Source organism: Capra hircus, chromosome 17 (genome assembly GCF_001704415.2).
Source record: "Capra hircus breed San Clemente chromosome 17, ASM170441v1, whole genome shotgun sequence".
Taxonomy (NCBI): Eukaryota; Metazoa; Chordata; class Mammalia; order Artiodactyla; family Bovidae; genus Capra; species Capra hircus.
This window is the reverse complement of record NC_030824.1, coordinates 36741989-36755631: the sequence shown is the minus strand read 5'-3', so window position 1 is coordinate 36755631 and position 13643 is coordinate 36741989. Positions and strand designations below refer to the sequence as shown.

The 13643-nt window shown below is 41.3% G+C and overlaps 1 protein-coding gene across 2 annotated transcripts; it reads right to left on the bottom strand.

The window, feature by feature from the left end:
- On the bottom strand, window positions 7031-13436 carry SPRY1 (sprouty RTK signaling antagonist 1). Of its 2 annotated transcripts, none has more exons than XM_018061513.1 (2): window positions 13272-13436; window positions 7031-10469 (listed from the first exon to the last, which is right to left on the bottom strand). In XM_018061513.1, exon 2 carries the CDS (start codon window positions 10412-10414, stop codon window positions 9455-9457), a length of 960 nt encoding a protein of 319 aa, XP_017917002.1. In that variant the 5' UTR covers window positions 10415-10469; window positions 13272-13436; the 3' UTR covers window positions 7031-9454. The 2 variants fall into 2 exon arrangements, with proteins under 2 accessions (XP_017917002.1, XP_017917003.1); XM_018061514.1 differs by lacking the exon at window positions 13272-13436 and adding an exon at window positions 12235-12589.

The following is a 13643-nucleotide window of genomic DNA, read 5'->3' as shown; positions in this document are numbered from 1 at the left end:
GTTTATCCTTGAGTAAATCATTTCATCTCTCCAGGGTTCAAATGTCTTTACTTTTGAATGAATGAAGGAGAGGAACTAAGTAGAGTTTAAGGTCCTCCCAGATTTGACTTTGAGTGGCTTCTCTAATCCTGTTCCCAATCACCTAATAAACATATTCCTCAACCACTCTTCTTCCTTTGTCCACCATTGCCGTTACCATTTCTCGCTTTGACCAACAGAGAAAAATACAGGGAATAAGGAAAATCAGGACACTGAAGTTACAAGCATTATTTTTTGAAGATACTCCAGTGATTTAAAATTTAATGCCTGGGCCAGGGCATGTGGGAGTTGCGTGGGAGAGAGTAGGAAGAGTTAATGTTTTTAGATAATTGGGAGAAAATGGTTGACTTGCTGAATTTTCTATTTTGGAATTTGGTATTTCTGACAACAAAGTTTAAATATTGTATGTAACTCACTTTTCTGAGTGATATATAGTGAACTCTGTCTGGGGAGCCAGGGTGGAAGAAAGAATTAATAATTTAGTTAGTTTGATTTGCAAAGCCTTTGATTCTCTTCTCTGCTTTCTGGCTTCCTGCCTTTGGTCCAATTCATGACTCGTTAACTGTTCTGGGAGAGATGTGTTGTAGGGGGGAAAAAAAATCATTTCCAAATCTGTACAATTAGTGGAGTGTTCAGTGTAGAAAATGTTGGTCTCCTTCTGCATTTTATTTGTACAAATGTTCTCTCTGCCTACGTTAGCAGTTACGAACCAGTAATGGACCAGTTACGAGTTGGTCCTATGAAGAGCCACCTCGATCTGTCTTCACTCCTCTTTCTCAACCTACCAGGCATCTCAAGCCCATCCTTCCTTTCCGTCTCCATTGTCCCAGCCACACTAATCATCTTGATCATCATATTAGTGACCTGGCTGGATTCCCTCTTCCATTTCAGTCTACCCTCCACAAGGCTGCCCGAAGAATCTTTCTAAAAGCCTAATCTGCTCACGTCACTCTCTTGTTTATAACCGGGCCTCTCTGTGACTCCTCACCCACAAGATAGAGCTCAAACTTCTCAGCTTGACGTCCACACTTTTCATGACTGGCTCCTATCTTTCCCAAAGACACCTTACTTTTCAAACATTCTGATTTACTTGCCATCATGCCATGATCATTCCCACTAACATGCCTTTATATTGATCTGAAATGCTTTTTCTCTCCCTTGTCTGCCTGATGAATTGCTACTCATATTTCATATCTTTTCTATGAAGCCTTTCCTAACTTGCAGACAGATGTGGCTGCCTCCACAGCCCCAGTTACCAGTGACACCAAACACATGGTTAAAACTTTGTGCATTGCTAGTCAAAGACTGGGATTCTCAGCATCAAAGATATCATTGTTAAATAAGTGATTAAATGTTTGACAGAGCCAGGCAATTCTTATTTTCTCTCAAAAATTGCCAATCTTGTCAACATTTGAAATAGTATCAAAAACCCTGCAAAAACAGAGTTTCAGTTTGGTCATTCACCTAAGCATCTTTCCTTCTCTGAAATTTTATCAATAAATCTAGCAAGGCAATCAAAACGAATACTTACTGATAAATTTAGTTTCATCTTTTTTTAATTTTTAATCTGCCCTAATTGGATTCTGTTCCTGGTAACTATTAAAGAGCAATAGCCAAAAATGGACAAAGGTAGATACAAAAAGGAAATTACAGGTGATTCCAAAAGCAGGTTTATAAACCACAAAGTGGAGCTCCACATAGTCTGTACATACCTTGAACATCATCAATTTTCTTTATAAAGATAGGGCTCTCTGCATTTGGAATAGAAGGCAGACTCTAGGTGGCCCAGAAGAATAAAGGATATTTCTATTAAGGAATCAAATTCACTCACGGCTTCTATCGCAAATCTGCAATATGCAAACTCTGGGAAACAGACAGGACTAAGGTCTTGGACCCAATCCCTTTGCCTTTAGAAGTGCCTCTGAAGTGTGCAAAATCTTAAAGAAGGGAATGTGGAAAGCAGAAGGCCTTTTGGCTCTGTGTATTATTTTGACTGAATTGACTGGTCAATCAATTTTCATGAAGATATATTTCCTTTATTCAATAACAGATTTTGTTAACACACCATTTGTGCTATAAATGGGGCACGGCCCATTTGAAAATAAATTCTACTGCTCTAGCTCATTCCTTTTTAAGAGATCTTATATTTTATCAGATCTTAACTACTTAATTTATAATCCATTAGCCCAAAAACAAGTTAAAGTGTTCAAAAACATCCTTTCCAAACATAAACACCAGCTTCGAAAATTTCCTCTCCACCTCTGGCATTTTAATACCTAAATTAACAACTCTTCTAACACATTGGCCTCAGTTTTCTCCTCTTCATCCTTTACTCGGAAAAATCTTTTTTCTACCTCAGCTACCCTTGAGCACAGAGAAACTCCAGATATCCTCAGCATTTGATGGTATGGTATCAAGACCCTTGAAGGTGGTATCAAGACCACCTTCTAAGGTCTTGACTTGAAAATTCTGTTCTCAGCTGTCCTCCTTTCCTATTTCCATTCTCTCTGTAAGTCCGTATCTCATCCTCATTGGAACCTTCAACCAATTCTTCTGGTCAGTCATTTCGGCAAATATTCAGACTGCTACCCTAAGATTCCTGCTGCTGCTGCTGCTTCTAAGATTCCTGACCTCTTTTAAATTCACCATTTAAGGGTCTCTTATTCTCTGCCTTAAATGACCCTCTAATCAGCTCTGAATAATATGCTTAGTGGCTCCCCCAAAGTTCCAGGTTCAGTATGAGCTGAGCTCTCTGCACTGCTCTTCATTTCATCAGTTCCTATTGACCACAAGTTAGCCTCTCCACCTCTAGACGTTCCAGATGGCTCTCAAGAACCAATTTCAGCCCCTTAAGCATCTTAACTTTCAAGAGAAGACCATCCTCCACGTGGTGTGCTTCTTCGACTTCCCTCTTCTCCCTCTTAGAGTTCCACTGTGTCTTTTTCTTCCTTCTCAGCTTTTATTCTTTCCTCTAGGAGAACCATTCTTGCCAAGGTTAAAGTGTCCTCTTTGCGCTCCCTCTTCTATCTCCTCCTCCCCCTTCCAGAAGGCCTACAAAAAGGCACAGGTTTTCCTTATTCTAAAAATTGTCCTCAGCTTGTTACCTGCCTTGAGTTACTTTCCTATCATCTCAAGACTTCTGGAATAGTCTAAAGCTGTTACTTGCATGTACTTACCACCCACTAAGCCCATGCAACCTGGTTCTTATTACAAGCTCACCTAAACACCACCCACCAAATTTAGCTGGGAGTCTGCAGTTTTTGACTGTTACTAATTCCTATCTTGAAAACCTCCCTTGGCTGCTAACGCGTGGTCAAGAGGAACTGACGCAGTGAAGAGCAGTCCAGAGTTCAGCTCAGTCTCTTAGTGCCTGCGCTTCTCGACCACCCCTCTATTGGCCCTAGGTGCCCGACCTGCCCTCTACATGTAGGTACGTTCCTCAGGGGTTGAGGCTCAGCTGGTAAAGAATCTGCCTGCAATGTGGGAGGCCTGGTTTGATCCCTGGGTTGGGAAGATCCCCTGGAGAAGGGAAAGGCTATCCACTCCAGTATTCTGGCCTGGAGAATTCCATGGACTACAGTCCATGGGGTCGCAGAGTCGGACATGGCTGAGTGACTTTCACTTTTTCACTTTCCTCAAGGTTTTATCCCTAGCCTGTTTTAAATTTCATTCTTTCTCTTGGGAATCTATGCTACAGATTCCCTATCACCCCAACGTGGGTGATGGGCCATCACCCTCCTCTAAAATTCTAGACTTCTTTTTTCTCAGTGAGCTTCTGGCAACTCACCAGCATTGTAAGAGTTTATCCCAATAGGACTCACAATTTTTCTACCTCACATACCTCCTAAACTAAGTCCACCCAACTCTTTTAACAGAACTACCATTTACCTATTCTCCTTGGTCTAAAACCTCAGTATCACTTTCAATTTTTCACTCTATCTCAAAACCACAGGTAACTGCCAAGTCCTTTAGATATATGTCTCACATTGATCCCTCCTTTCCATTCCTATTAACCTCCAAGTTAGTTCTGACCCTTAATACCCTTCTAATTGGCCTCCTACCTTAATATCTGCCATTTTAATCACCTGTGATTCTTCTACATGTACCTATAATTTAATTCAGAGCCTCTTGACGATGGCTGTGCCATAGAATCATGTGGAGTGCTTGTAAGATAAACAAAAACCAAAGCCCCACCAAGGGCACAGGTTTTGTTTGTTGCTATTTTACTCATAAATGAAGTTGAGAACTGCTGCTAGCCAAACAGGAACTCAGTTTTCTCAAATACACACCTTACTTTCTTATATCAAATTTATTCAGTTAGTTTGGTCTGATTCCTTTCTCGAGGCACTTCCTTCTCTGCCTTGGACTACTATTAGTATTTGCTACTATTAGTCTACTATGCTTTCACAAATTTGTTAAATTTTGTAACTTACAAATTAACCTGAAATTTTGGTTTAAACTCGTCTTGTTCCCCCAACCAACCTCTCCTTTCTTCCAATCTGTTACCACAGGTACATATGTGGCATGCAGTCTATAAAGTTTATTTTAGTTTGGCAACTAGATCGTGACTTTAGGTAAGTAACCTCTGTGAGCCTGGCTTTCGCATCTCTAAAGAAGATGCAATAGATGACCTCCAAGTTTCTATCATTAGAAGTATGATTCTATAATTATCTTATCAAAACAAGCTCTTGAAATACTTGCTAGTAAATGATAAGCTTTAGTATGCTTTCCCAAATTGCCCAGTTCAAAACAGTCTCTAGGTTTTACTGTTAGTTACTGGCATACCTAGTGTGATTCAGCTATCTGACTTTAACACCAATCTTTTTATCAGTACAAAATAGAATATGTAAACCTGCTTTTTAATCACTATAATTCTGATATAACTAGAATAATGCTAAGTGCCATCACATAAGTTCTTAAATCTAGATGCCAGGTTACTGTTACCTTTACAAACTGATCAAAATCAATCTGTTCTATTATTACCACATAAATCTGGCCAAAGGAAGCACACAATCTCAGTTTTCAAATGAAGTTTTTAACTTTAATAATAACATACGAAAAATAATCATGGCAATGAAGTAATTTGCTACTTATGCCTAATAGCTAAGTGTAAATAATATATGCAAAAAAACATTCCATTTACTAAATTATGGTCAAATATATTAATTATGAAGGAACTACTTTCTGGTTAAAAGAAATGGTAAACGCTAATGTGCAACATAAAGGTGCCAGGCTTGCTGCTAAGAAATGAAGAAAACCCTGTATCTGGAGTCCTGGTACTATGCTAGCTATCATGAACATTTAAGCCAGGCCTTTGTTTCTCTATTCTCAACATGAAGACATCAAGCTAAAAAAGCAATTACAAAATTGCCTGATAAACTCATCCAAGAAGCTTTTTGAAATTAAGAATATCAAGCTCCTCCCCTGGAGATATCTTCTGATAGAGGAGGTCTGAACTATGACACACACTTCTGATTTTCAACTTTTAAACTAGTGACCTATTTACTTTCATATATGATTGAGAAACATAAAGTATATTCTGACATCTATTTCTAGCTCTAGAATTCTTCTGCATATGGAATAATGCATGTGGTAAGGGTTCAATACATGCAGCAAAGTGGCTTGGTAATAATCTGAGGGAATATTAGAAGAATCAAAAACTTGTCAGTTAAATTCATGGCCATCTTATCTAGTGAGGGAAATAATGTTTTTACAGTTCTCCAATTATCAACTGGCCAAAGGGGGATTTAAAGTTTTGTCTTCAAGATATTTAAAAAATGATGCCAAACTCTCTTGCAATATATATATATATAGTGGGAGGTGGGGCAGAGTTTAAGATGAGAACTGTCTAGACATTCTTTGTTTCCATTTTTCAATGTTCAGAAATGAGATTGTGCCTTTTTGCTAAAGAGTTATACATAAAACTGCCATGAAATACATCACTCAACAAAAAAAGGGAAGATTCAGGAAAAGGAGACAATTTCAAAAATTAAATCAATCTTCTGCAAATGAATCTTGAGTTTGATTTCAATATTAACTTTAGGGTAAAAACATTAGTTTTAACTCATTGCCTTTAACTTTAAAAACCACTGTTTTTCTTTTTTTTTCTTTGTAATAACTGGAATGTTCCACGATTTGTGTTTTGAAAACTATATAATAATTATCACAGATTATAAAGATTCACCTCAAGCTTTCACAAAAAAGTATATCTACTTTTTCATAGTCCATACTTCTGCTGAGTTACATTTTATTAAACTGTTGACAGGAAACTACTCAATTACAGAAATCTTGTACTGGTTTTATTCACAATTATCCAAATAAAACTTCTTTGAATGAAAAGAACAGCACTCAGAAAACATGCTGGAAAGGAACTACTTAAAAAATATTCATTCTGTCAAGCTTTGGCAGTTGAGGAAGAGGGACAAAATTGAGGAAAAGGGAAAGGTTAATCTATCTGTGTGGTATTTTTAACTTGGCAGTATCAAATAAATGGCAGGGGTATTATAAGAAATGTCAGCTGCGCTAATGCTTTCAAAGCCTTAGCACTTTAAAATGATCATCAGTATTCAGTTCAAACACATTGGACTCATGAGCACTGATGAAGACACATCCTAATATTTTTTCCTTCTAGGTTTAAACCATCACAAAGGAGGAAGTTTTGAATCAAAGTGTTTATTCTTTGTATCTGACAAGCATGTTAGAAGTCTGAACTCCTAACCTATTGCTATTTCCAAATATGAGCTTGACATTATGCCAGAGTGCATATAGAACCCTGGAAGCAGCAGACTGCCATCTTAATATTATAATTTCAACGTATTCCCCAGATAGTCAGAAGTTAAAACTCCACAACATACCTTATTCTCATAAAAGTTATAAATTTCTTTCAATAAAAGCCATAGCTTCTTAGTCTGGTTAGTTTAACTACAGACAGCTCTTACACCAATTCCTAATTATACGAAGGGTCTAAATAACAGAAAAAAGTTACACAGTATTTTGAAGGAGTCTATTCATGCTTCATTAAGGAGCCAAATCTCAATGAAATATTCAATATTCAGGGACCAGTGATATCACCACATAACTTGAATACAAGAGGAAACAAATTAACATTTTAAAATACCATAGATTATGAAATTTTTAAAAATGTTCCTGCTTTCAGAGCATAGAGAAAATACTTGATTAAGCCAAATGTCACAATGCCAACTAATAGGTTTAGTGGCTTGGTGGAAATGCATTAAAACTTTCTATCATTTATGTCTCATTTAATTAAAACAAAATCAAAGTCTATAAATACAAAGGATAAATAATCCAAAACTAGTAGTCAAATCATGTAAGAGACAACAACCAAACAAAAAAGCTGGATAAGAGTTTTGACAGCCTAAATCCTGGGTTCAAATTATGCCAACATCTTATTCTCAAATGCTAATTATTCAGGTTTGACACGTCACTTAGGCATACGGAGGAGTCAGTGAAATCAAGTCTGAGGATTCACGTGAAAAAAATTTTATCAGACCCAAAGATTCTAACTATGTCCTGACTTCAGCAGGCTAAAAACTAAAAACATGTACTTTTTTAATATAAAGTTTCACACCCTCACATTTCTAATTCCATGAGACATGACACAATGTTATTTGATCAGGGCACATTAAAGACTTATTAAAGGCATGAAAAGGATTGGAATGTTTTTAAAACTTCTCTTTGATAATGTTAACTATCCCCTTGATGCACTCTTAAATTCTATAATGTTTTATTAAAATGACAGTGCCAGAGACTCCTAGTATGGCTACAGAACTAATTTTTTAAGCTTTGCTGATGAAAATTAATTTCAGACTAATCCAAGAGTTAAGATAAACATTATTTAAAACATACAGGTATGTCCCATTCCAAGAAATTGATATACACAAAACCCCTTGCTTACAAAATAGCCAAAGGAGGGATGGAATTGTTAATATTAATGACAGAAAAACTTTTTTCACTTTGTAAAGTGATTCACTTGGGCATTTGTTGAAACAGAATTTGGAATATAAAATCTTGATTAATGAATTTTCCAGGAAACATCTAGTTCAAGATTTGAGCTCACCTACATCTAGATTTGGTATATTAAGGGACAGAAAGAAAATGGGTATGCATGAAGAGTCAAAGCAAATAACAAAAATCACAACAGTACACGCTAATAAATGAAGAAATCAAGAGACAGTTTCATTAATTAATATATTTTCTGCATTATAGTTAACATACGTACTTTCTTCGTGTCACCTTATTTTCCGTTACGTATTGATATTTTGTTATATTCAGACATGAGTACATTTCAACAGTCTTTTGCAATAAATATCATAAAATAATAGAGATTCGCATAATAAATATTCTTTACAATAAAAAAGTTTAACAGACTTTTGTCTTAAAAATAGTCAGAATTCAACTTTGTGATTTATACATAAAATATACAAAAAGCACCACAATTTGTGGTTAAGGCAATGAAACAGAAAAGATTAGAACTACCCAGCTGTTAACTAACCAAGTGGCCAAAAACCATTAAGGAGCCAAGATCACTTCAGGCAGCATAGTTCTGTGACATTTATAGATTGATCAGATATAAATATCAACTTCAGTTATCCAAGTGCCCTCAATGACAAGAGTAATTTGGTGAAAAGCAAGGAGTATGGAAGGAAGGGAGTCGAGTCCTTCACAAATATGAAAGCTTGAATAAGGATGAGCAAGATACAACCAATATATCTCCAATGTGAAGACTTACATTGTAAAGCAGACCTAAAATTACACAGAAAAAAAAAAAAAAAAAAAACAGAAAACCCTGGCATCTCTAAAAATGATAATGCCAAAACTGAGGGGACAGAAAATTGAGGAGCAAGAAGGAGAGGGCAGTGGTTAAAGGAGAATTTTAACGTTGTAACAAAAACAGATCTCCCATGCTACTTAAGTGTCTAATGCTATGAAGATAGCCCTAATTGGAGACAGATTTAATATATAGCTTATTTAAGCAATTAAATGGCTGCTTCTTTAAACACCAATTTCCCTGTTCCCAGAGTACCCAATCAAAAACAGCTCTAAATCACTGTAGCCTGGGTGTACATGTGTGGATATGTTCACGTGTACAACTTGGGAAAGTTGCTTGCAGAACAAAAAGGCTACACAAAAGCCCACTGGCTCTCAATACCCTCTCGAGTGGATGGCAGAGGCTCTTGTCATAAGGGGGAGCCAGATGCATTTCACAGTCCACTCTTACTGAAGATCATCCATTAGAGAAGAGTACAATCCATGAGTCAAACCTTGGAAAGGAGGGGAGAAAGGTGGGACAGGGGAAAACTGCAAAGAAAATAAAACCAGTATCTGACAGCATCTTTTTTAACAGCCACAGCCTGAAAGCAAGAGAAGTTCAGGAGGTCCAACCCACCTCCAAAAATCATGATGGTTTACCCAGTCCCCGGGAGGGGCAGCTCTCCAGCTTACAATAGACAGTGTTGGAGTTCTTACATCTGCACCCTGGGCGATGGATCCAGTCATAACACCCCCTGCACAGCTTCAGGCATCCCTTGGCTGGAGGATAACAAAGTAAGCAAGGTAAAAACAGAGACATGGCTCCCATACACAGGTACCTAGAGCAGCACTGTGACTGTGAACAGGAGCAAGGATTATCCGAGTAGGAATCCCCTTCATCGTCATTGGAGCAGTGGTAGAAGATGCCCTTGACCAAGCACATGCAGGTTCCGTACTCCACCATGCTCTCAGCGGAGCAAAGGCACTGCCGGTTACAGGCCAAGCAGGATGGCAGGGTCCTGGGAGCTGTGCATTCCCCACACTTGCACTTCCCACACTGTTCACAAATGAACTTGTGCTGCGTCAGGTCCTCTTTCAAGGAGCCCTTTAAGTCATCCACAATCAGTTGCTTGGGCTGAGTCCGGATTGCCCTTTCAGACCTGTGACCAGGGATGGGTCTGGTTGGCGGGGACCTTCCTAACAGCCCCTGCTCAGAAGAGGCACTGCTGTTGCTCCCAGAACTGGCTGCGCTTCCGGTGCTGGTTGATCTGCTCAGTATGGGGCCTCTGGCGTTATTTGAGAGTCCTGCATGTCCCAGGTGGCTGGTAGGTCTATGCTCATAGTTATTATTCACATTAATCGGTATGATTTCGTGAGTCCTCTCATGCTTTTCTTGTCTTGGTGCAGTTCGAGGAGCAGGTCTTTTCACCACAGATGGCCCTTCTGTGTATTCATTGCTGCCTCTGATGGCCTTGATCTGGTCTAAGGACAAAATAGCAGCAGGCTGAATCTCCCTCTCATAGTCTAGCCTCTGACGGTTATCCAATGCAGGCTGCTGGATCACAACTAATGAACTGCCACTGCCATGCTGATTTTGGGGATCCATGTGTAGTGATCTTGATTTCTGGCAATCAGTGGAAACCTGGCATGCATCTGAAATCCTAAAAGGAAATCAAAGATGAAAAAAAAAACAAATAGAGAAAATAAATGACTAGAAGTATTTGGGGGGGTAGGGGGGAAGAGGTGAGAAATCCTGTCAAGTCACAAATTGCCTAAACCACCTGGTAATGATCTCCCTCATCAGCGGATTACAATGATGCTGGGGTCCTGGACAGAGTCCAATTCGGAGAGAGGCTTAGGACCACATCACAGAAGAAGAATGTAAGCAAGAGACCCCATGCCATAAGAACTGGAAGTTTTTTCAACTTTTAAAAAGCAGAATCAAGAAGTAATGTCTTCCTGTTTGTGAATCTAACAAACAAAATGGAGTATGCCCTTGTGGGGAACACTGAGTATAAGCACTAATAAACCGCTCTCATCTAAAGAAGCTCTGTATCAGTTCATGGGTACTTTCCATAAAAGAAAACATCCATTACAAAAAACAACAACAACAAACTAAGAATGGCTATGGTGCTGTTGTCTTTAATTATGTTTGCCGTTATAAGCATTCGATTAGTGTTCAGGAAATTAGTCAAGGTATACTTCATGCATTAAAAAAAAAAAAGACACTCCAAACTGAAATGGAATCTCAAATTAAGAGGTCATCTTCAGTAGAAACCAGGATTTTAAACCTAGTTCACTATTAGTCTACAAGATATAAAAGTGAATGCAGACGAACACAACAGTTCTTGGTGTTTTATAGCCTCTAAAGCACACACACAAAACTCAATATACAGTTCTGTGAATGTTAAGACCATTCACATTGAATTTTTAAGTTTAAATAAGGATCACTGACATAACAAGATAACTTTCACATACAAAGTGTCTGGCCTTTAACGTAGTATGGGGAAATCCTGGCCATTTTAATTATCTGTATTTCCTCTAATTTAAAAATCTGTATTTACATGCCAGATCTTCATTTTCAAAAGCACTGCCAACTCTGAATCAATGTGCTTCTTGTAATAAAGTATAGCAATATCCAGGTAAAAATCTGTTTCAATACCAATGATAAATTACTTCTAATTTATAATGTATTCTTCATAAAACCATCTATTAAACATAAAAACGTTTTTGTTCTCATAAACGGTAAACCAGAATATTTTTCACACAAATTCCTCCCACAATCTACAGATTTGATCCAGTTCAAGAATGCAAAGGAAAAAAATGCCTATTCTCCACTACCATGAGCCAAATCTCATCAGCTTCAGGAATAAGGCAGAAAGAAGTCCATTTCATCTATTAACTTCACTGAATGGCCCCGGACTGTTAACTTCTTGGCGTTTCCCCCCCCCCGGCTCATTCTCCCAACTCGGAGCCTCAAGTTTCTACCTTCTCTGTACCCGAGGAGAAACACGTTCACAACCTGCTGGGTTTAGTCCTGGAGTCCTTAAGGACTGTTAAAAAGATTCCATCGTTACTCTGCAGTATCATTCCTCCTCGCAAAGCACTTTTCTAACCCAGTGCTTCTAAAGCAAAGAGTATTTAAAAGTACTAATTCAGACTCCACACGAAAGGAAAAAACGTGCATCTGAAGAGAGTAGAAAAAGCACAACACGACTTTAGTCTTAAATGCTAGCTGTAACAAAGTTCCTGCTGGCCGGTAAGGGAGGCCACCAGATAAAAAGTAAAAGCAGAATGTCAGCCACCTCGGGTCTGAAGCAAAGCCCCTTTTCCAGCAGTGACAGCCCTGGATCTAGCCCCAAACACGCTCACACGCTCTCGGCAGACTCTTCTCCCCCAAGAAAGCCCCGAATCGAAGTCGAATACCTTTTCGGACAATCCCATCACATTCTAAGGATCACCGTGGATTTCCAAAGCCTTTTGGCGTATGCCACCAAGGATGCTTACAAGTCAGGAAAAGCCTTCGGAGTGAATGCAGGCGCCAAAAAGCAAGCCCAAGGCAGGGAGGGTTATAAATAAATATCTGTCTACACTTTAAAGGAGAAGCCGGATTCCTAAAGAGCCGGGGCGCAGCGAGCCGGGGGCCCGGGCGGCGGAGCGGTGTCGCCACATCGCCGGTTCCCGCGGTGGAGCTGCGCCCTCTGCAATCCTCGCTGAGACGAGCGGGGAATAAATAGTTGACGGAGAGGAAGGAAAAGGAAAAAGTTATGAATGAAAACAAGTATTCTCTCTCGCTCCCTCTCTCTCTCTCTCCTCTCTCTCTCTCTCGGGCAGGAGGAGGGGAGGAGGCTGAGGTTACCATTACCTCAGGAGGGCGGACTTCCCCACTTTTAAAGTGGCAGTGCCCTCTCCCGCCCCTCGCCGCGCCGCCGCGCTCACAACAAGAATAAAGTGGCAGCTCGCGCGGGCGCACACCGACTCGGCCCAGGGGCTCCCCAGCGAGCCGGGGGTCCGCTCTGGCACTCGCGCGCGAACACGCCTTTCGGGAGGCCCCCGTCCGAGGGATCCTCGGATCCCGAAAGCCCGCCGCGGGCACCCGCCGAGCAGCTCCGCGGTCCTCCTCGGACCCTCCCCCCCGCTCCAAGCCTGCCCGAATGCACCTTTCGCGTGGAGGGGTTTCCCCGAGAGGACACGCCGGGTCCCCGCGCCGCCGCTGCAGGCGACTGAGGACTGGGGACCCCGCTTCGCCGCCCCGCGCGGAGGCGAAAAGTCGCTCTCCGGCTTACCCAGCTTTGAGCGCCCCGCGGGCCGTCCGGGCCGCGAGAGGGGGTGGCCCCACTCTCCCTTCCCCTCGCGCGGTCCGGGCCCCCACGCCGCTCCCCAGGGCCCGCACCTGCCGCCCGGCCCTCCCCGCCCGTGCACCTCCCGCCCCCGCAGCCCGAGGGCGGCCGCCCCAAACTCACCTAGGCCGAAGCGAGGGCGGGCGGCCAAGCAGTGTAACCCGGCCTGGGTCCCGGTGCGGGCGACTGCGTGCACTCGCCGCATCAACCGCGGCGGGGAGGACGGGGAGGCATGGCCCGAGCTGCGGCCGGGCGGCCCGCGGCCTCTGCCCCTGGGCAGGAGCGCTCCCCGCGGCCCCCTTCCGGCTGCGGGGGACAATCTTCTAGAGACGCGGCGCGGCCAAGCGCAGACCTCTCACAGCTCGCGTGCGCCGCGCAGCTCAGTAACATCCACCTCCGGGGCTCTTCTCGTGTAGCCCCCTTCCAAGAACCATGGAAAAAAAAAAGAAATCCCTTCAGGAGGGCTCTCCCGGTTTATACGGAAGGCGAGCTGGG

Coding starts and splice junctions, on each gene's coding strand:
- SPRY1 (XM_018061513.1), bottom strand. CDS start 10,414: ATGGATCCCCAAAATCAGCATGGCAGTGGCAGTTCATTAGTTGTGATC.